This window comes from Oncorhynchus nerka, linkage group LG16, assembly GCF_034236695.1.
Source record: "Oncorhynchus nerka isolate Pitt River linkage group LG16, Oner_Uvic_2.0, whole genome shotgun sequence".
Lineage (NCBI taxonomy): Eukaryota > Metazoa > Chordata > Actinopteri > Salmoniformes > Salmonidae > Oncorhynchus > Oncorhynchus nerka.
The window spans coordinates 14,044,109-14,065,922 of record NC_088411.1 but is presented as its reverse complement, the minus strand read 5'-3'; the positions used below and the strand labels follow the sequence as shown (position 1 = coordinate 14,065,922).

Genomic DNA, 21,814 nt, shown 5'->3' with positions numbered 1-21,814 from the left:
GGCTGAAGAAATTTGGCCTGTCTCTGAGGGCCCTCAGTGTCTACAGGAACACCATTGAGAGTATACTGCCAGGCTGCATCACAGCCTGGTACGGCAACTCCATTGCCGTGGACTGCAAGCGCTTCAGAGGGTGATACGTGGAGTCGAACGCACCATTGGGTGCACACCTACAACAACAGGTGCTGCAGGAAGCCCAAGATCTTCAGGGACCCCAGCCACCCAAGCCATGCCCTGTTCTTCCCACCTCAATAATTCAGACGCGGGCAGTACAGGAGCTTCATGGACAAAACTGGTAGACTGGCCAATAGTTTCTACCCTGAGACCATCAGGCTGCCGAATAGCCACCACTAGTCAGCTACCTGCTCCCCACTCCCCCTATGTACATTTCCCCCCACACCCCCTCAGCGGTAAACCTTACATGCTGCTCCCCCATGGACATTTTCCCCCACCTCCCCAAATTACTTTTACTCTGCCCCCATCCCCACAAAATGGCTTTATTACAGACAGAAATACTCCTCATCAGCTGTCCGGGTGGCTGTTCTCAGATGATCCCGCAGGTGAAGAAGCCGGAAGTGGAGGTCCTGGTTACATGTGGTCTGCGGTTGTGAGGCCAGTTGGACGTACTGCCAAATTCTCTAAAATGAAGTTGGAGGAGCTTATGGTAAAGAAATGAACATTCAATTCTAGCAACAGCTCTGGTGGACATTCCTGCAGTCAGCATGCCAATTGCACTCTCCCTCAAAACTTGAGACATCTGTGGCATTGTGTTGTGTGATAAAACTGCACATTTTAGAGTGGCCTTTTATTGTCCCCAGCACAAGGTGCACTTGTGTAATGATCATGCTGTTTAATCAGCTTCTTAATATGCCACGCCTGTCAGGTGGATGGATTATCGTGTCAAAGGAGAAATGCTCACTAACAGGAATGTAAACATATGTGCACAACATTTTAGATTGGCCAATAGAGAAATAAGATTTTTTTGCATCTTTTATTTCAGCTCATATATTTTTGTTCAGTATATGTAGTGCTATTTCTATTGTTGTTTTTTACCATCCTGTGCCTAAGATTTCCACACCTGCAACCCTGTATATGTGACTACTAAACACCCTGAATCTGAAACTCTGAACACTCAATGCCACCCCAGTTATTACTATTTTCAGTGGCTCTGTTTCGGAGAGCAAAGCAGAACACAGCTCTCGTCACAAAACGTAGTACCCTCTCCATCTGTGCAGCAGACACACAAATCACCTTCTGGATACTTTGACAAAACTCAACTCCTTTACTCAGTCTGATACCACAAATGGATTGACCAAAAGGCATGGATCCACTTTATCCATGAATCGTACTCCCATTGGGCCAGAGTAATCTCAGGCATTTTCCTGATCATTGGGGTTAGGCTTAGAAGCCTTCACCTCACCTGTTGTACAGGTTCAATTTCCCGAGAGTTCACTATCCGTCGACTGCTCAGGGTTTTTAGGACCGTAACATGTCTCCTGTATTTGACAAAAAGGAGAAAGTATTTGGCTTCCATTTTGCAGGCTTCAGTTTGGGTTTGAACCTGGCGCCTATCCCGCCTCGCATCATCTCACCCAATACTGCAAGTCACACTCCACCTGCTCATACTAACAAAACAGCGGTTAGAATTGTAAGTATATGTATGTCCCTTAAGGTCCTTCTGTAATTGTAATGTGATATTGTACCCCTAGCTCGATTGTCCATTGTTTGTAATCAATGTATGCTTGTGTTCCCTCATGTGCTTTATGTATTGATTTGTTGTTAATAAATAAATAAAAATTAACTCCACCTGCTCATCTGTGCCATCACTTCCTTGTCACCTGAGTAGGCATAACAAACATGTGACCAGTGACGTTCAACTCCACATGAGTGTCCCTACAACAAGTTACAACTTTCCAAGACAGACAGCAGATACCTATTCAGTTCGGAAATAAGCAGGCCTAAAAAAGATTTAACAATTTTTGTTTAGTAGATAAGGACAGCACCATGATGAAGTAGAATCAACCTCTGAGACCGAAACAATAAAATGTTAGATACAATTTTAGGGAGATTGATAACTGCAATAGGAAACTTTACGTTCCATACACTGTTAAAGGTGTAATAAACCATATATTTACATAATTCACAACCTTAACTTAACCTCCCTGTTGTTATTGAGCGCTCAGCTGACGCAGTGTCCGGATGTGGACGTGGCAGACAGCTACCTACGACAGTTCCGGTGCGAATGTCCGCTTGGAGAGAAACCAGAGAGGAAAGGATTAGCGAAACACCCCAGGACGGACATCGGCAATAGTTTGACGGCCACTGGCCTTCGGAACCGGTTGTGAGCAGGGACAACCGATCTCTTGGCTAACTCGTTATTTTATCCAGTTTTGAGGTGAGTGTCGAGTTGTATCTTGGTGAAGAATTTCAGTTCCTTTAAAGCAAACATTAGAAATCGGTGGTAGCATAGCTACCTAACGTCAGCAGGATACTGGCTGTACGCTCCATTATTTAGCTGATTCAGTTGCTGCGAGTGCTGATTATTGTCATGAATCAACTCCGTGTATGTAGGCCCAAAGACGTCAACTGACATGAAGGTTAGCTAGCTAGTGGTGTTTTACTCAAGGCCGTGTATAGAAGCTGATTGTTTCTCTGATCACAAAAATGAATATTGATTTAGCTACCGTAGCCCGGTGAAATGCGACATGGGTTAGTTAGCCAACTAGAACTAGCCTTAGTTACCCGCGCTAGTTAACGCAACTGCTTGTCTCTAGCTGGTAGTTAAACGTTAGTTCACGGGACAACAACCTAAAATACCGCCTCTCTTGTCCATTGAAGTTGAACACACTTTAATGGGCTGTATAGATCAAGCAAATTCGCCGTTTGAACGATAACCAGTTGCTAAACAGACGTAGGCTATCCAATGAACTTTAGCTAGTCAGCCAGTCAGCTGTAGCTCAGCACGTTTGACAGTTTCTTCCTTCAACAGGCCCGTTACGCTCTGTAGCTAACGCTAACTGTTAATAGCTACAGTACACAGATCCAACGGTATTGTATTTCTAGCCGTGGCACCTGTTACCTTGAATTATTTAAAGAGCTGTGTCGAATGAACCCGTGTTTGTCATCATATAATAATGCTACAGCCGAGGTGGCTAGTTAGCTAAGGTAACCAGTGCAGTGGCTAGTCCTTAATCATGACTCTCAGTGCCATTACACTACACAAGTCATTGGATGAAGGCTGCGGTACGGATTTGGAAGCATAAGGACCTTATATTTTAATATTGACAAGAAAGAAGAAGAAAAAAAATCTAAAAACAATAGGTTAAATTGACACACACTTAAAAAAATAAAAATATGGTTAGGGTTCCCACACAGGTATATATTTCCATGTTACAGGATTGCTTAGGAAAGACAGAGTGGACTGCATGTGCTAATTAATGTTAGCTATCTGCTTCCTCCCCCGAACACCTGTGTAAATGGCAGACTGTTGTCACCGAACAATACTGTTGGCTGAAACTGTGTTTAAACGGTGTACACTAAGTGTGTAGTTTGTGAAATTATTTTTGATGTAATATGAAAGTATAGGGATTTATGTTTCTAGAACCACATCGCAATTGAGAATCGAACATTTAAGGTCCTTGGACTAAGGAGTGACTTTAAGGCACCTTTAGTTCAATATTGGGCTAACCAGTGGCTAGCTAGCTAATATATGCAAATTATGTTAGATGAGGCCAGCAAGTCAATGAGTTAACATCCAGGTCAGGTCTAGGCAGACTAGGTTAATGCCTTTAACCAGATTTTTAACCTCTTAGATGTAAAGTCCCCTGTTTAGGAGACCTGTGTGGTTCTGGTACCGGTTCCGACTGTCATTTTTGCTTATAAATCGATCTGTGGACACCACAGCTTGCATTGAGCGATAGCCCTGGTTCCCACAGACACAGTAGTATATTTGTGTTGTGCCTGTGTGACGTGGGATGTGAAATATGAAAACACTGGGATGTCCCTCCTACCATTTAATTTGGTCTTCCGACTGTCCAACTCCTGGCTGAACCTTCCATCACAGCCACTGACAAAGCACATGTCTGCAATCCTTACACCATAGAGCAGCAGTCGAGTGGTTTCATCACTATAGCACATTCCGAGATCAATTTGTAGCCAAGTCTAAGTCCAAAAGGCTCCTTAACAGCTTCTACCCCCAAGCCATAAGACTGCTGACCAATTAATCAAATGTTCACCCGGACTATTTACATTGACCCCACCCCCTTTGTTTTTAAACTGCTGCTACTCACTGTTAATCATCTATGCACAGTCACTTTACTTAGTACTTAGATTATTTAGTACATATTTTCTTGACTCTGTTTTCTTAACTGTATTGCTGGTTAAGGGCTTGTAAAGTGAGCATTTCACGGTAAGTGACAAAGAATTCTATTTGAATAAAAATAAGTCATGGATTTTTAACAAACACTTTCTGTTTGTCAGAGATGGATGAGATTAATATTAGGTGAAAGGCGAGTTCCTGGACGAGTTCAGGAAGCCAAGCCAGAGCTAGCTCTGTGTGACGTTCAGAGGTCAGGGCAGATGTTTTGATCAAGAGTGACATTTAGAGAATTAGCACATTTTCTCTAACACCGAACATGCAAATATGTATTTTACAGTTATAAGGGAGGGGAAAGCGTATAGTTTGGGGCTTTATAATTTGCTTATGCTTTATTTAGAAAGCACATGTCATTTCAAGCCTTATTCAAACAGTTTTGTTGAATAGGAAATACGTCATAAAATATTTCTTATTTTTATCACATTTCTACTGTGTACTTGAGCTTGTGTCCTCCAAAAGTGGCTACACCCCAGCAATTCAAAACTATTTGAACCAGAAAGGTCAGATTAACTTTATTGGAGTATGCAGCATTACTAGTTATTCTTTATGGCCCTCTCATGAGAAATAATTTGCTACGTTTAGATTATATGTAACCACATTTGATGTTTTAAAGTTGCACTATGCAGAAATCGCTCCTCCATTTCCTGGTTTCAAAAATTCTACTAGTTCCCCTAATTTCAGTTTATTTGACAAAACAAGCAGTGATAAACGTCTGTGAGATATTTTCAATAACCACAAATATTATATTTTCAGCTGGTGGACGTCACCGAATGTAAAATACAAAGTTTAAGAACAGGAAGCATAGAAATAGCGCACATAGAACATATCTAACACTTAGACTGGCTTTCAATGAGAACGACAGATCTAGAACTCACTTTTCTATGTGGATTTGGTTGGGTTGCCCAAAAACGAACATATTGCATCTTTAAAAGAAAGATGTGTTGTTGGTGAGGTAGCTAAGTGAATGGGTGCTCAATAACTAGCTAACAGGCTTTTTGACAAGTGGGTGGTGTAGCTTGGCCTCTAGTGTCAGTGTACAGAGGACAGGACACTATTCTATCCATTATATGGCTGTCAGCTATAGCCAGTCACATGATATTTGATTGAGCCTTGTGTGTCAACAAGGTCTGTCGATTGATCCTACTTGTGCTGTATAGCTAGGGTTACATTTTTGCTCACATAAAGAGAAATTAGGTTAGGTGTGTTTTTAAAGAAGGTGAATTGGGGAAGAACCTGACCTGTTTGCCAAAATCAGATTGCCCTGTCAGGCCGATGTAGGCGGGGCCAAGTGTGTACTAAGTATGGCTGGTCGATATGGCCTAAAAATCATATTTTCAACCTTACGGGCAATTTACGATATATCTAAATTGTTTTCATGTTTTCTCTAAGCTTTGTGGTAGCAATTTTAAAGGTCAAACACATGGCTGTCTGTGTGTAAATGGGATGGTGGACAGATGCAGCAGAAGGAGCACAGGAGTTATGACCAAAAAGACATTAGAATATGCAAAAAGAGAAAATGTTTTCTGGACACATTGTGCAGGTTTTGGGCTGTGACTATTTAGTGCTTTTTGAGGTCTGTTTTGGTTCGATTATATATATTTTTTAAACATATATATTTTTTTAAACATTAAATGCATTATGAAATAATGACACTAAAATGATTTTAGAGCTTTTTAATGGAGATTCCAAAGCCCAAAATAGTGAATATTCAATTGGCGAAACAGAACACATTCCATTGTCTCTGTCTGGTCCACATTGGTTAGACGTCAATTGAAAAATAGGAACTTACTATAAAATAATGAAATGTTTCAGTTGTGTATATTATTGGTTTTTATTTGAATGTTTTGAATTCCTTTAAAGTTATCATCTCTGCTCAGGTAGTAGCCAGCCAACCAGCCAGACAAACTGTTATCTCTGTGCTCCCCATACTGTACTGTCTTGGGTCATCCTATTTAGCAAGGCTAGCCTGCCTTAGAATGCTGCAGAGCTGTCTCCCAGTCATTTGACTAGTTCTTCAAAGTAGATAAGGCATCCTTTCACAAGCTCTCTCTATCCTTCTCATCATGCATTCTGCTCTCATGCGATCAGTTTAGATAAACACAGACCAACGTAGCAGGCATAGAAGTGTATCCCTCCAGAGATCTGTATAAAATGACGATGTTCATGTCTCCGCCCTAACAATAGGAGTTGTCCCAAAGGTGGGAAGGCAGGCGACAAGATTAGGTCCAAAAATAAGACTATAGAAAAGCATTGGGCTTATTTTGGACAGATTTTGCCCGAGAGTTAAACCTCTTGCATTGCTTCTTCCTCTCCGATCCCTCTCTGCCCGAGCCAGAAACAGGTGCAGTGGAGTATGGTCGTTGTAGTTAATTACCACATTTCTGCACTGAGCTAGGTTGAATATTTGCTTAATGAAAACAACGCCTTTCAGTGTCCCACTTAGTTCTTGACTTGATTTCTCTTGAGAATGATTCGATTTCTCTCTGAGAAATGGTGTTGGCTCACAAAAAACCTGACCTGAATGGAATTTAACTATTTGAACAGATGTTGGTCAATTAGTAGTTTAAATGTTTCATAACTCTAGTGTCTTTCTCTCTACTGCAGTGATCTGACACATGATAGGATGCTCTCTAGTAATTTGCTCTCAGCTGTCCAGATCGTTCACATCAGCACTGATGGAGAGCGAGATGAGGACGCTATTGAGATGGAGCCCATGTCTTAAGTGTTGGCCCGGGGCCCTACAGTACTATACTGACTCCAGTACACAGGGGCTGGCCGGGTTGTGCTGAGTGGGCATATTTTCCCTCTAGGGGAACCTTTATGGATTCTACATCAACTTTTTTTTTCTCCCCACCTTGACTTTAAATTCTTCGGCTCAGATAGCCAGGGTTCACTTCCAACAACCGGGCACAAAGCAGGGCACGCCCTGGAACTTCAATAGATCCACGCTGGCCCAGACTAGTATTGTTAGGGCAGTGAAGTCAAAGGTATAAATCAAACCCTGCTTGGGGTGCTAAATGCATGTTAACCTCTCCCAGCTCCAGGTATGAACTGAGAATGAATATGAACCAGCAGACTCCCATGGCGTCTCCGTACGGCCCGCCCCAGCCTGGCTATGGCCAGCCCAGCTACGCTCCCCTGGGAGGGGGCTACCCTGGCCCCTACGGACCCTACAACGGGCCCGCTACAGCCTACCAGCCTGGGGCTCCACCACAAGGTAAGTCTCTCTCTTTCCTTAACCCTAACCCACCTCTTCTGTCTCGCAAGCGACTCTGTCTCTGTTTCTCTCCCTCCTCCCACGAGCTAGCTTACAGTCTGCAAGGTAAAACTTGTCTCTGTCCCTCTTTCTCTGAACCCATCGCAAAGTCCACCCCCTGCCTTTCCCACCATCTTTTTCTGGCAGCTCGTGTGTGTTTGGATGTGGTTGATTGTAGTGTGAATGCATCAACAACCATAGGGATTCTAGTTGCTCCTACTCCTGTTTGTTTGTGTGTGTGTGGAGACCTGCGTGAATAGGCATATTATGCGTGTATGTGTTCCTCCATTCCCCCTGGCTTTCTACATTCCTATTCTTGCCTCTGTACACTGTCTCTTTCCTTTCTTGTCTTTCAGGTTACTCTCCCTATGCCAGTTTTCCCTCTAAGGCTGTGGCAGCTAACCCTGTCTCTGACCTGTCCTCTCCTCTTGACTTAGGTAACTTCTCTCTCTCTCTCTCTCTCTCTCTCTCTGCCACCCCTCTCCCCTACCTACATGCTTCTACAGCCTGCTGATCATTTGGTTGAGAGCAAGGGTTCCCATGGCCCACTTGAAGTTCAAAATCTAAGGTGTAGGTTTCTTACCTGAGATGACTAGCTTCAGGATGACTCATTTGACCAATGAGTGGTGTGAATCTGCAGGTTTTTCTGTCTGGGAGTAGGCCTAATCATATCTTTAACGTTGATGACGTAATGGTCATCCTAGCTGATCGTTAGGATGTTCTGAATGCCATCCGCTGTGCTTCAAACCTGTGGTCATTTGCAGGCAGGTGCCTAACTCCCCCCTCTCTCTCAGGACCTGCCAGAGGCCCCCTTACCTCTGCCCCCCGTCCAGTCTCCACCCCCCAGGCGTACTCCCAGTATCCCCAGGGAGACTCTCAGAACGGACCCCCACCTATGAATCACTCTATGGCCCAGCCAGCTCACAGGTCAGACCACACACACACAGTATATATAATAGACAGTGTTGTATGTGTGTGAAGGTGTGTATGTGACAAGTTGTTTGTGTGTCCAGGTCGCCAGTGTCTCAGCAGTATAGCCAAGGTGCTATGAACTTGTCAGGGCCACACCCCTCCTACTCCCAGCAGTACGGTGCTCCGCCCCCCATGCAACAGGTTACCAATCAGATGTCAGGGATGCAGATTGGGTCTGGTCCCCCCACCTCTGTTGGGCCGGGATATGGTAAGAAATGGATTGATTGACGAATTTCGTGCCAAACTTTGCGCCTGCTAAACACAATCTTAGTTACCTGAATTTTCTTTCTCCAGCTCACCATCCCAGCTCCCAGCCTCCAATCAGTGCTGCATACTCCTCTGCAGCCCCACCCTCCTATACGCAAGCTCCTCCCCCATTGTCTGCTGCCCCCTCCCAGCCTCCCCCTCCCAGTGAACCTGTAGCCTCCCAGCCTTACTATGGTGGCCCCCCTCCCCCCCAACAACAACCCTTCCCCTCTGCCCACCATCCCTCCCAACCCTTCGTCTCCTCCTCTCCATACTTGGGCCCTCCCAGCCAACCTCAGGCCCCTCCAGTCTCCCAACAGCAGTCCTTCCCACCTGGCCCCCTGCTCAGCAACCCTTCCCCAACTCCGCCCCTCCTCCAGTCTCCCAGGCCTCCTACTCTGGTCCCCCTCCTCTCACCCAGCACTCTTTCCCTCCCTCCTCCCAATCTGGCCCCTTCCCACCTATCTCTATATCCCCTTCCCAGTACCCAGGTCCACAGCCCCAGTCCCAACCCGGACCCCCTCCCTTCCACTCTGGGCCCTCTCCTCGAGGCCCCATTCCACCCCCCTCCATGTCCCAGCAGCAGGCCAATCACCTTCCCCCCGGCCCCATGCAACAACAGCAGCCGCCTCAGCCTGGCATGCAGGGAGGATACCCGACCCAGCAGAATGGTGAGTACACCATGTTCAAACCCCTGTTCATCTTCTGCTAGACCACTAGCTTGCTTTGTAATAGAATGTATTTGGTAGTCAGAATGGATGTGGAAATCAAATGTCATTCTAGTCAAATCAATCAAATCTAATGTTATTTGTCATGTGCTTCGTAAACAACCGGTGTAGACGAACAGTGAAGTGTTTTACTTACAGGACCATTTCCAACAATGCAGAGTTAAAGATATAAAATAAAACATAGAAATAGTGACACTATGAGTAAATACATGGTGAATAACACAAGAGTAAAAATAAACATGGCTATATACAGGGAGTACCAGTACCAAGTCAATTTGCTGGAGTACTAGGTAATTAAAGTATATATGTACAAATAGGTAGGGGTAAAGTGACTAGGAACATAATTACAAATAGTTTGTAGACTGCAAATTGACCGCAAGAAGCCATAGTTATGTTCCCTAAATCATAATCATTTTAAACCTTTCTTACATTTGTATATGATCACGTCTCTCTATTGTGCGTGGGAATACTTGGGAACAGATTTCTTAAATTGAAGTCACTTGGAGCTGATTTCCTGGTGTTTTTAGTCTTTGTTCAACAATAATAAAATATTTATTCTTTTTGCTCAAATTTGGGGGCCAAATAAACCACCCGCGGGCCAAACGTTTGGGCCTTCCTCTGGCAACGCCTGGTATAGAGGTCCTGGATGACAGGGAGCTCGGCTCCAGTGATGTTCTGGATCTTACTCACCACCCCCTGTAGCGCCTTGCAGTCGGGTGCTTTGCAGTTGCGTACGAAGTGGTGACGCAGCCCTTCAAGATGCTCTCAACGGTGCAGCTGTAGAACTTTTTGAGGATCTGATGACCCATGCAAAATGTTTTCAGCCTCCTGATGACAGAGGTGCTGTCGTGCCCTCTTCACAACTGTGTGTGTGGACCATGTTAGTTCCTTAGTTATGTTGACATGGATGGAACTTGAAGCTCTCAACCCACTCCACTACTGCCCCATCAATGTGGGTGGGGGTGTGCTCTGTTTCATGTAGTCCACGATCAGCTTCTTTGTCTTCCTGACGTTGAGGAAGAGGTTGTTGTCGTGGCACCACACTGCCAGGTTTTTGTTCCTTATATGCTGCCTTATCGCCGTCGGTGATCAGTCAGTCCTACAACCGTTATCGTCAGCAAACTTAATGATGTTGTGTTGGAGCCGTGCGCGGCCACGCAGTCGTCGGTGAACCAGGCGCACAGGAGGGGCCTAAGCCCACCCCTGAGGAGCCCCCGTGTTGGTCAGTGTGGCTGATGTGTTGTTGCCTAGCCTTGCCTCCTGGGGGGCGGCCCATCAGGAAGTCCAGGATCCAGTTGCAGAGGGAGGTGATAAGTCCCAGGGTCCTGAGCTTAGTGATGAGTTTGGAGGCGACTATGGTGTTGAACTCTGAGCTGTAGTCAATGAACAGCATTTACGTAGGTATTCCTTTTGTCTGTGTGGGTGAGGGCAGTGTGGAGTGCAATATCATCTGTGGCTCTGTTGGGGTGGTATGTGAATTAGAGTGGGTCCAGGGTTTCTGGGACGTCACGTCTGCCAGCTAATGAACGTAAGCCGACCCTGTAGAGTTTATAATCGATCAATACTTTCTTCCTCAGGTGCGTTTGGGCAGCCTAGAGGGCCCCAGCCCGGCTATGCAGGCCCGCAATATTCCGGGCAACAGAACTACGGAGCAGGCCCTGCCCCTGCACCCGTTCCCCCTGCACAGAAGAGACTGGACCCTGATTCCATCCCCAGCCCGGTAAGGCACACACACAATCCGTCCTAGTAACACATGCTCACTTTATCTTGTGATAGTGTATTGGTGATAATGATGTTGGGTATTGGACTGTATGTTGTGTGTGTGTGTGTGCGTGCAGCCTAACAGTTTAACCCAGTCTGTTGAGCATGTGCATCAAACACAGATGATTTGCTTGCCTTCTCTCTGAGGACTGACTAATCTATAACCAATAATCACAGAATCAGTCAGGGAGCTAATAATCCTGCTACTGAGTTATTTACGTCCTCTTCTCTCTGTCCCCTGTTTTCTGTTGGTTTTGTTTGATTTGATAATTTGCTGGACAAATCTCTGTTGTGAATGTAAAGCAAGCGTCTGAGCTGCCGGCTGTGCAGAAATCGAGACATAGAATAGACCCAGACGCTATCCCCAGCCCAGTAAGTCCTGTCTACCTCCTAACCCCTATGCCCTTCCCCTTAACCCATTATCCTTAGTGCTGAGCGATTAACTGAAATGTGTTTATTTACGTTTTTTTAAATAACTAATTGCCCGACATTGGTTCAATTATTTGAATTCCATTTGTTTTATATTTTTTTCTGAGCTCAATGTGCTATATCTCTAAAGATTTCATGTTGTCCAACTCATCATAGTTAAGCGCAGAAAACGTTGCAATTAACTACAATGACCAGAATCCAATGTGCCTCCAGCTGCCTGTTCTCATTGGTTCTTGCCCCAGGCAAGCCGGTGGGTCCAGCAGAAAGACAAGGAGAGGAAGAGCGATAGACACGAGGGATAGAGAGCAGTTGCTTAAGTATCTCTACCTGACAATACATCTAATTGATTGATGGTTCTTATTTAGCAGTCTTAAACATATTCACTATGTGGTCCAACTCATCCCAAACCGTCTCAATTGGGTTGAGGTCAGGTGATTGTGGAGGCCAGGTCATCTGATGCAGCACTCCATCACTCTTCTACTTGGTCAAATAGCCCCTAAACAGCCTGAAGGTGTGTTGGGTCATTGTCCTGTTAAAAAAAACAAATGATGGTCCCACTAAGTGCAGACCAGATGGGATGGCGTATCGCTGCAGAATGCTGTGGTAGCCGTGCCGGTTATGTGTGCCTTGAATTCTAAATAAATCACTGATAGTGTCACCAGCGAAACACCATAACACCACCACCTCCATGCTTCACGGTGGGAACCACCCATGTGGAGATCATCCGTTAACCTACTATACGTCTCACAAAGACGCAGCACCTGGAACCAAAAATCTCAAATTTGGACTCATCAGACCAAAGGACAGATTTCCACTGTCTAATGTCCATTGCTCGTTTTTCTTGGCCCAAGCAAGTCTCTTCTTATTGGTTTCCTTTTAAAAGTGGTTTCTTTGCAGCAATTCGACCATGAAGGCCTGATTCACACAGTCTCCTCTGAACAGTTGCTGTTGAGATGTGTATTTTACTTGAACTCTGAAGCATTTATTTGGGCTGCATTTTCTGAGGCCGGTAACTCTAATGAACTTATCCTCCCTCTGCAGCAGAGGCAACTCTGGGTATTCCTTTCCTGTGGCGGTCCTCATGAGAGCCAGTTTCATCATAGCGCTCGATGGTTTTTGCGACTGACTTGAAGAAACTTTAAAAGTTCTTGAAATTTTCAGAATTGACTGACCTTCATGTCTTAAAGTAATGATGGACTGTTGTCTCTCTTTGCTTATTTGAGCTGTTCTTGCCATAATATGGACTTTGTGTTTTACCAAATAGGGCTATTTTGTCACAACACAACTGATTGCCTCAAATGCATTTATGAAGGAAAGAAATTCCACAAATGAACTTTTAACAAGGCACACCTGTTAAAGCAGGTGACTACCTCATGAAGCTGGTTCAGAGAATGCCTCGATGACAGCTTGACACTCTTGGCAAAGGGTGGCTACTTTGAAGAATCTGAAATATAAAATATATTTTAATTTAACACTATTTTTTTTTTTTTTTTTGGTTACTGCATGATTCCATGTGTTCATTTTTTTCATGTTTTCACTATTCTACAATGTAAAAAATAAAGGAAAACCCTTGAATGAGTAGGTGAGTCCATACTTTTGACAGGTACTGTATATACACAAGTAAGCTGCCCCAGGTCAACCGTTTAGGAGCAACAATGGCTCAGCCACGAAGTGGTAGGCCACACAAGCTCACAGAACGGGACCGCCGAGTGCTGAAGCGTGTAGCGATGAAAAATTCCCTGTCCTTGGGTGCAACACTCATTACCGAGTTCCAAACTGCCTCTGGAAGCAATTCATTACAGTCATTACAATAACTGTTAGTAGGGAGCTTCATGAAATGGGTTTCCCCATTGCCAAGCAGCTGTACACAAGCCTAAGATCATGCGCAATGCCAAGCGTCGGCTGGAGTGGTGTAAAGCTCACCGCCATTGGACTCTGGAGCAGTGGAACCACCTTCTCTGGAGTGATGAATCACACTTCACCATCTGGCAATCCGACTGACAAATGTTGTTTTTCAGATGCCAGGAGAGTGCTACCTGTCTCAATGCATAATGCCAACTGTAAAGTTTGGTGGAGGAGGGATAATGGTCTGGGCTGTTTTTCATGGTTTGGGCTAGGCCCCTTAGTTCCAGTGAAGGGAAATCTTATCGCTACAGCATACAATGATATTCTAGATCAGTGGTCACCAAACTACGGCCCGTCAGCACATTTGGCCCGGCCCTCTGAACAATACCAGAGACGCTATCGAATTTTTTTCCTATTTGGCCTCCAGAAAAAAAATCCTAGGCCCGGCCCTGTCAAAGAGAGAACGGAATAATGGCGAAAAGGTTAGGTAAGAGAAAAATTGATTCAGAATGCAGGGTATTTAACCTGCAGTGGACAAACAATTTTTTTTTTGTTCAATGCAAAGAAAAGGCTGTTTGTCTCATCTGTCAAGAGACGGTGGCGGTATTCAAAGAATACTATCTTCGCCGACACTATGAATCCCGTCACAAAGACAAGTACGATAGCTTGCAAGGCCAAATACGAGCAGACAAACTCTCAAAGCTAAAAAGTGGACTACTATGTCAGCAGAATACATTTGTACGCCAAGCTCAGCTGAACCAGGCATCCGTTCGGGCCAGCTTTCGGGTTGCTAAACTGATAGCAAGAAGCGGTAAGCCTTTCACTGATGGAGAGTTTGTTAAGAAATGTATGGATGCTGTCGCGGAGGAGGTGTGTCCCGAGAAGAAAGATGCATTTAATGCCGTAAGTCTGTCGGCGAGTACAATCACCAGACGAGTTGAAGAAATTGGGAGTAATGTATATGCCCAGCTGCAGCAGAAGACGAAAGAATTTGACTTTTTTTCATTAGCACTGGATGAGAGCACAGACGTGCAAGACACAGCGCAACTGCTCATTTTTATTCGTGGAGTTAGCGCAAACTTTGACATATGCGAGGAGCTGGCAGCCCTCCAAAGTCTCAAAGGGACTACAACGGGAGAGGATATTTTTGACAAAGTGTGCCAAACCATGGAGAAGTTGGACCTGGACTGGTCAAAGCTAGCTAGCATCACGACTGACGGGGCTCCTAGCATGGTGGGCGAAACTTGCGGTCTAATAGGACGCATGAACCGGGAGTTGGAAAAAAGGGGTCTCACCGCCCCGCTACGAGTCCACTGCCTAATTCACCAGCAAGCACTGTGCTGCAAAGTGTTGAAGTGGGATTCTGTAATGAAGGTTGTGGTGTCGTGCATAAACTTCATCAGAGCAAAGGGACTTAAACACAGGCAGTTCCAAGAATTCCTGTCTGAACTGGAGTCTACGCACGGAGATGTGCTGTACTACACAGAGGTCCGATGGCTGAGCCGGGGCAGAGTTTTGAGGCGTTTTTACGAGCTGCTACCCGAAATTAACGCATTTCTTAATTTAAAAGACAAAACGGTCCCAGAGCTGATCGACCCAGAATGGAAATGGCACCTCGCATTTTTAACAGACGTGACAGAAATACTTAACAGCCTTAACTTGCAGCTACAAGGCGAGGGGAAACTCATTTGCGACATGTATTCACACATAAAAGCATTTGAGGTGAAATTAGCGCTGCTTTTGGAACAAGTGAAAAAGCGCAACTTCGTCCATCTTCCTGCTACCCAAAACCTGTCCCCCAGCGGTCCCGTTCCCAGCTGAAAAGTGCGTGGAAGCACTGGAAATGCTGAAGGCGGAGTTCGGTGTGCGATTCAGTGAACTACATGTTCATGCAAAAGAAATCCGTCTTTTTCAGAACCCCTTTGTTGCCGACATTGATGAAGCCCAGCCTTCATATCAGTTTGAGTTGGCTGAGTTACAGAACTGTGATGTTCTGAAAGACTCATTCAAGCCCAACAGTCTCATTGACTTCTATGCCGCCCTCCCAAACGACACATATCCAAACAAAATGTCCACAGTTTTTGGCAGCACCTATATCTGCGAGTTTTCTCGCATGAAACTGCTGAAAACCCCGATGAGATCAAGATTGACAGATGAACATTTGCATCAGTGCTTGAGACTGGCTGTAACTAGAATGGAACCTGATATTCAACTTCTCACCAGCCAGATGCAGGCCCACAGTTCACACTGATGAACATACATAGGTAAGCTCACTTTTCTGACTTGAATGAGTCATTCTGAGCATAAACAAATATAATCATAATAAAATCTACTGGGATAAAATCCATCTTTACAACCATACTGGTAGTGAAATGTATTGTGCTGTGTAGGTGCTGTATCACTTAGTTCAGTTTCTCAACCTGCTTCTTTTGTGGTTTTCACAGGGAAGTTGATGAGAGAGAGCTGCAAACAGCGGTGTCTACAAGCCTACTGGAACCTACAAAAGGATTATAAGGAAGGAACACAAGAACTTTAAGAGACTGCTCATATGTGTCAGAGAGATTCTGCTCTGACAACTGAGCTGAACTTTTATCTGTTAAGATTGTGCATGGCACGACAGAAAGTTAATGTTCCATGGCTTTTTTTTCTATGAAGAACCCAGAGAGAGTTATTTAGTTATTATTTATTTCCTGTTTTTTCTGTGAAGAACTCAGAGAGGGTTATTTAGTTATTATTTATTTCATTAATAGTGTTATTTGTTTCCTGACTTTTTTTCTGTAAAGAACCTGGAAAGGGTTATTTGGTTATGTGTGGCTTTCTGGAAAACAATAAATTTTTTAAGCTCCCCTACGATCGTCACACTTTTTCTGTTACAAACTGACACCGGCCCCCCATCAGAGAAGGGAAAAGTTATGTGGCCCTCACAGGAAAAAGTTTGGGGACCCCTGTTCTAGATGAATCTATGCTTCCAACTTTGTGGCAGCAGTTTGGGGAAGGCCCTTTTCTGTTTCAGCATGACAATGCCCCCGTGCACAAAGCGACGTACATACGGAAATGTTTTTTTGTCGAACGGTGTGGAAGAACTTGACTTGCCTGCTCCGAGCCCTGACCTCAACCCCATCGAACATCTTTGAATTGGAATGCCCGACTGCGAGCCAGACCTAATCGCCCAACATCAGTACCCGACCTCACTAATGCTCTTGTGGCTGAATGGATGCAAGTCCCCTCAGTAATGTTCCAACATCTAGTGGAAAGCCTTCCCAGAAGAGTGGAGGCTGTTATAGCAGTAATGTTCCAACATCTAGTGGAAAGCCTTCCCAGAAGAGGCTGTTATAGCAGCAAGGGGGGACTCCATATTAATGCCCATGATTTTAGAATGAAATGTACAGCAAGCATGTGTCCACATACTTTTGGTCATGTAGTGTAGATGGCTGGCTGCTACTACCTGAGCACAGATGATATGATGACTTGGAATGAAATAGTAAGTTTTCAAATGAAGTGAGAGAAAGGTAATCCACCGTTGAATAAAGTAATGTGAAAAAAATGTGCTTATTAAGTGATAAATGTAATGGGCAGTCTGCTCTCATTGGAGTTACATGAAATAGTCATCGTACTAAAAAGAAATGTAATTTACAGTGCATTCGGAAAGTATTCAGACCCCTTGACTTTTTCCACATTCTGTTACGTTACGGCCTTATATTCTAAAATTGATTTAAAAAAAAAAAAATCTCCCCCCTCATCATTCTACACACAATAACCCCATAATGACAAAGCAAAAACACTGTTTTTACTTTTTTGAAAATGTATCAAATGAAGTGGAATATCACATTTGCATAACTATTCAGACTTTTTACTCCGTACTTTGTTGAAGCGCCTTTGGCAGTGATTACAGCCTTGAGTCTTCTTGGGTATGATGCTACAAGCTTGGCACACCTGTATCTGGGGAGTTTCTCTAATTCTTCTCTGCAGATCCTCTCAAGCTCTGTCATGTTGGATATGGGGAGCATCGCTGCACAGATATTTTCAGGTCTCTCCATAGATGTTTGGTTGGATTCAAGTCTGGGCTCTGGCTAGGCCAATCAAGGACATTCAGAGACTTGTCTTAAAGCCGCTCCTGCGTTGTCTTGACTGTTTAGTGTCTTTGCCCTGTTGGAAAGTGAACCTTTGCCCCATTCTGAGGTCCTGAGCACTGTGGAGCAGGTTCATCAAGGATCTCTGTACTTTGCTCCGTTCATCTTTCCCTTGATCCTGTCTCTCAGTCCCTGCCCCACATCATGATTTTGCCACCACCACGCTTCACCTTAGGGATGGTGTGAATATTGGCATTCAGGCCAAAGAGTTCAATCTTGGTATCACCAGACCAGAGAATCTTGTTTCTCATGGTCTAAGAGTCCTTTGGGTGCCTTTTGGCAAACTCCAAGCAGGCTGTCATGTGCCTTTTACCGAGGAGTGGCTTCCGTCTGGCCACTCTACCATAAAGGCCTGATTTGGTGGAGTGCTGCAGAGATGGCCGTCCTTCTGGAAGGTTCTCCTCTGTGGAGATGGGAGCTCTGTCAGTGACCGTCGGGTTCTTGATCACCTCCCTGACCAAGGCCCTTCTCCCCCCGATTGCTCAGTTTGGCCGGGCAGCCAGCTCTAGGAAGAGTTCCGAACGTCTTCCATTTAAGAATGATGGAGGCCATTGTGTTCTTGGGGACCTTCAATGCTGCAGAAATGTTTTTGTACCCTTACCCCAGATCTGTGCCTCGACACAATCCTGTCTCGGAACTCTACGGCCAATTCCTTCAACATGGCTTGGTTTTTGCTCTGACATGCACTGTCAACTGTGGGACCTTTTTATATAGACAGGTGTGTACCTTTCCAAATCATGTCCAATCAATTGAATTCTACAATCAAGTTGTAGAAACATCTCAAGGATGATCAATGGAAACAGGATGCATGTGAGCTCAATTTCAAGTCTCATAACAAAGGGTCTGAATACTTATATAAGGTATTTCTGTTAGAGTTTTGTATACATTTGCAAAAATGTCAACCTGTAATGCTTTAATGTAACATTGTGGAAAAAGGGAAGAGGTCTGAATACTTTCCAAATGCACTGTACACAACCAAAATATTTTATTTAAGGAAAGTAATGTGAATAAGTGATTGTTGGAGCCTAATAAGTTGTTTTACCATCAATTGTTTTATGCTATGCTGTTACAGCATTGAACCCACATAATGCATCATTTTTGAGGGGGAACTGAAATTAAAGAACCTCAAAAAGCACACAGCTCAGCACTCAGCACTACCTTATCTCCAGCCCAGCAGTCTTCTCTGTAACTGCTACAACCCTAACCTTTTGAACCCAGACCCTCTGAAGCATACCAATGTTACTATGTCTGACCAGCAGGTCATTGGTGCGTTCTGACCCCCCCCCACCTCTTCTCTTCCTCCTCGCATGCCAGCCTGCAGTGTCTCACACACGACTCACCCATAATTCCTTGCTTTCGGACATTTGCCCACAATTCCTAGCACCCTGAAATTAGCCCAAATTCCTTGCATTTTTCTGTTGTCCACAATCATGCTACATCTCCCTAGTAGTGTTGGTGTGTTGTGCACTGTTGCCATGGTTGCTGTGTCATTGTGTTTATATTATAGAATGGTTTTTGGTTCATCTTCTCTGTTCTCTTTGGGAGATCTGTTATTTTTTACTCTCCTGCAGCAGAATAGGTTTGTGTGTGGTGGATAGATTCTTCCCCTGCATGTCTTTTATACTCCACCCTCTGTCAAATTAACATTAGTGTGTCTGTAAAACTCGCTTTCTCGTTCTACCTCAGATTCAGGTGATTGAGGATGACCGGGTCAACAAGAGCAGTGAGCCGTTCACCACTGGGGTCAAAGGTCAGGCTCCACCCCTGGTCACCACCAACTTCCAGGTGAAAGACCAGGGCAATGCCAGCCCGCGGTTCATCCGCTGTACAGCCTACAACATGCCCTGCACCGCCGACATGGCCAAACAGTCCCAGGTCCCCTTGGCCGCTGTAATCAAACCCCTGGCTATGCTGCCACCCGACGAGGTGAGACACACACACCCTCTATCTCCTCTGGTCTGTTCTCCTCCTCTCAAAACACTCTCTTACGTCTTGCTCGCTGTCTCTCTCGTATGTGTTTAATTTGTTCGCACGAATCGGAGTTTGAACTACGGTATAAGATGCTAAACAGACCCCCCTCTGTCTCTCAGACCCCTCCGTACATTGTGGACCATGGGGACGGCGGCCCTATCCGCTGTAACCGCTGTAAGGCCTACATGTGTCCCTACATGCAGTTCATCGAGGGCGGACGCCGCTTCCAGTGTGGCTTCTGCAGCTGCGTCACAGAGGGTATGTGCGCGTGGATGATATTGTGTGTGTCTGAAGTCGACGTTTATTCTTTTGTTATAACACTCCCTCTTTCTCTCTCCCATAGTTCCTCCCCACTACTTCCAGCATCTGGACCACACCGGGAAGAGGGTGGACTGCTACGATCGGCCAGAGCTCTCTCAGGGCAGCTACGAGTTTGTGGCCACCGTCGACTACTGTAAGGTAGGCGTCTACTTTTAGAAAAGACTGGAGGCCCGTAGCGTTGCGCTATTTTGGAGCAGGAGATTTTCATGAAGAGCCAGATTCTGTCGTCACAATGACCAGGTTTGGCACATAGCAGAGATTCTCGACCAAAGAAAGGCTGTGCCGTTATGTAATATGCGAACTGTCTCGTCTAAATACGCCTCTCTCTCGTTCTCTCTCTCTCGTTCTCTCTCTCTCGGTCTCTCTCTCTCGTTCTCTCTCTCAGAACAATAAGCTCCCCCAGCCCCCGTCGTTCATCTTCTTCATCGATGTGTCTTACAACGCCGTGAAGAGCGGCATGGTTAACATCGTCTGTCAGGAGCTCAAGACTCTACTGGACTACCTGCCCAGGTACACCCACACACACACTATTCACCCATGTAAACACACACCCACTAGCTAATTAATGACATTTGCTCTCACCCTCCAGGGAGAATCCAGAGGCAGACTCGGTGGTGCGTGTGGGTTTTGTGACCTACAACAAGGTGTTGCACTTCTACAACGTCAAGTCCAGCCTGGCCCAGCCCCAGATGATGGTGGTCAGTGACGTCAGTGACATGTTCCTCCCTCTGCTCGACGGCTTCCTGGTCGGCGTCAACGACAGCCGGATGGTCATCGAGAGGTACGCAAGCGCACACATCTCCACCAGGCCTCCAGACTTGAGGTTCCCGTCGTGGCACCTATCCCGTGATCTAATCTCACAGCGCCAATGTTCTGTAAAACAGTAGGAAGGGTAGGAAGTCACAATATCAGTTGCTACAGAATCCGAGTGTCACAGAATACAGTAACATTGTGTCCCCGGTCCTTGTACCTCCGGTCTGGAGTCAATCACTATCAACGGATATGACAACAATCATAACATTCAGTTTAATGTCTTAAGTGGCCATAAACCTGCACACAAGTGATCGTCTCAAATAGACCACTGGAAATCATGTCTTATGTAAAGGAAAAAACGCATAAATATGCCAGGCATTGTGTAAATGACTCTTGACTGAATATTAACTTATTCCATGACATGAGTCATCTTCTAATGTAATTCAGTGCTTTATTACGGAGTGCAATCAACAACTGAGATGACATTTTAGAAATGAATTGTTTCTTCTAGCATGTTGTGATTCAAAATATTTTGATGCGCATCCTAATCCAGTGGTTGTCATGAATTTTGGGTTGACAATTAGGCTGTTATATTTTACTGTTAAAATAGGTTCAATAGAGATTCATTTGCTTACATCTTTATGTGCACTAATATCATTGGATACTTTTTGGGGGGGCTAATTCACCCCCTAAGTGGAAACTCAAAACACATTTTCTAGATCGCTAACTCGAAGAATAAAACCCACTGCTGGTAGTCATATGTTAATCTAACAGCAAATGTAATGTCCTACTTTTTTTTTGTTTTAACTGTAGTTGTAGCCTACTACAAAAACCTGTTCAAATACAATGGCTGCTCTCAAAGACATATCAAATACCAGGGTTGTAAAATAGTTGCTATTTGGCTTAATAGTCAAAGTTGCGAGTGTACCTACATAAAGCTCAGAACCTCCTCTCAGAGTTACACATACCTGTGTTTTTACCCTGCAATTGGATTTGAAAATGTTATACAATCAGAATGCTTCTTTTTTTT

At 44.8% G+C, this 21,814-nt stretch overlaps 2 protein-coding genes across 2 annotated transcripts in view; both read left to right on the top strand.

Moving 5' to 3' along the window:
- The first annotated feature begins 2,207 nt into the window (after window positions 1–2,207).
- LOC115144078 (protein transport protein Sec24C-like) overlaps window positions 2,208–21,814 on the top strand; it is a 32,837-nt gene continuing 13,230 nt past the window's right edge. Inside the window, 13 exon segments of the mRNA XM_029684773.2 lie at window positions 2,208–2,392; window positions 7,411–7,589; window positions 7,985–8,065; window positions 8,423–8,555; window positions 8,642–8,808; window positions 8,895–9,203; window positions 9,206–9,517; window positions 11,152–11,294; window positions 19,426–19,665; window positions 19,830–19,968; window positions 20,054–20,169; window positions 20,417–20,541; window positions 20,621–20,812. Coding sequence (XP_029540633.2) covers window positions 7,430–7,589; window positions 7,985–8,065; window positions 8,423–8,555; window positions 8,642–8,808; window positions 8,895–9,203; window positions 9,206–9,517; window positions 11,152–11,294; window positions 19,426–19,665; window positions 19,830–19,968; window positions 20,054–20,169; window positions 20,417–20,541; window positions 20,621–20,812 — 2,117 coding nt within the window. The 5' untranslated portion in view covers window positions 2,208–2,392; window positions 7,411–7,429.
- LOC135561209 (general transcription factor II-I repeat domain-containing protein 2-like) lies at window positions 12,897–16,457 on the top strand. The gene is made up of 2 exons (XM_065002447.1): window positions 12,897–15,873; window positions 16,054–16,457. The coding sequence occupies exon 1, from the start codon at window positions 14,081–14,083 to the stop codon at window positions 15,428–15,430; it is 1,350 nt and encodes a 449-aa protein (XP_064858519.1). The 5' UTR covers window positions 12,897–14,080; the 3' UTR covers window positions 15,431–15,873; window positions 16,054–16,457.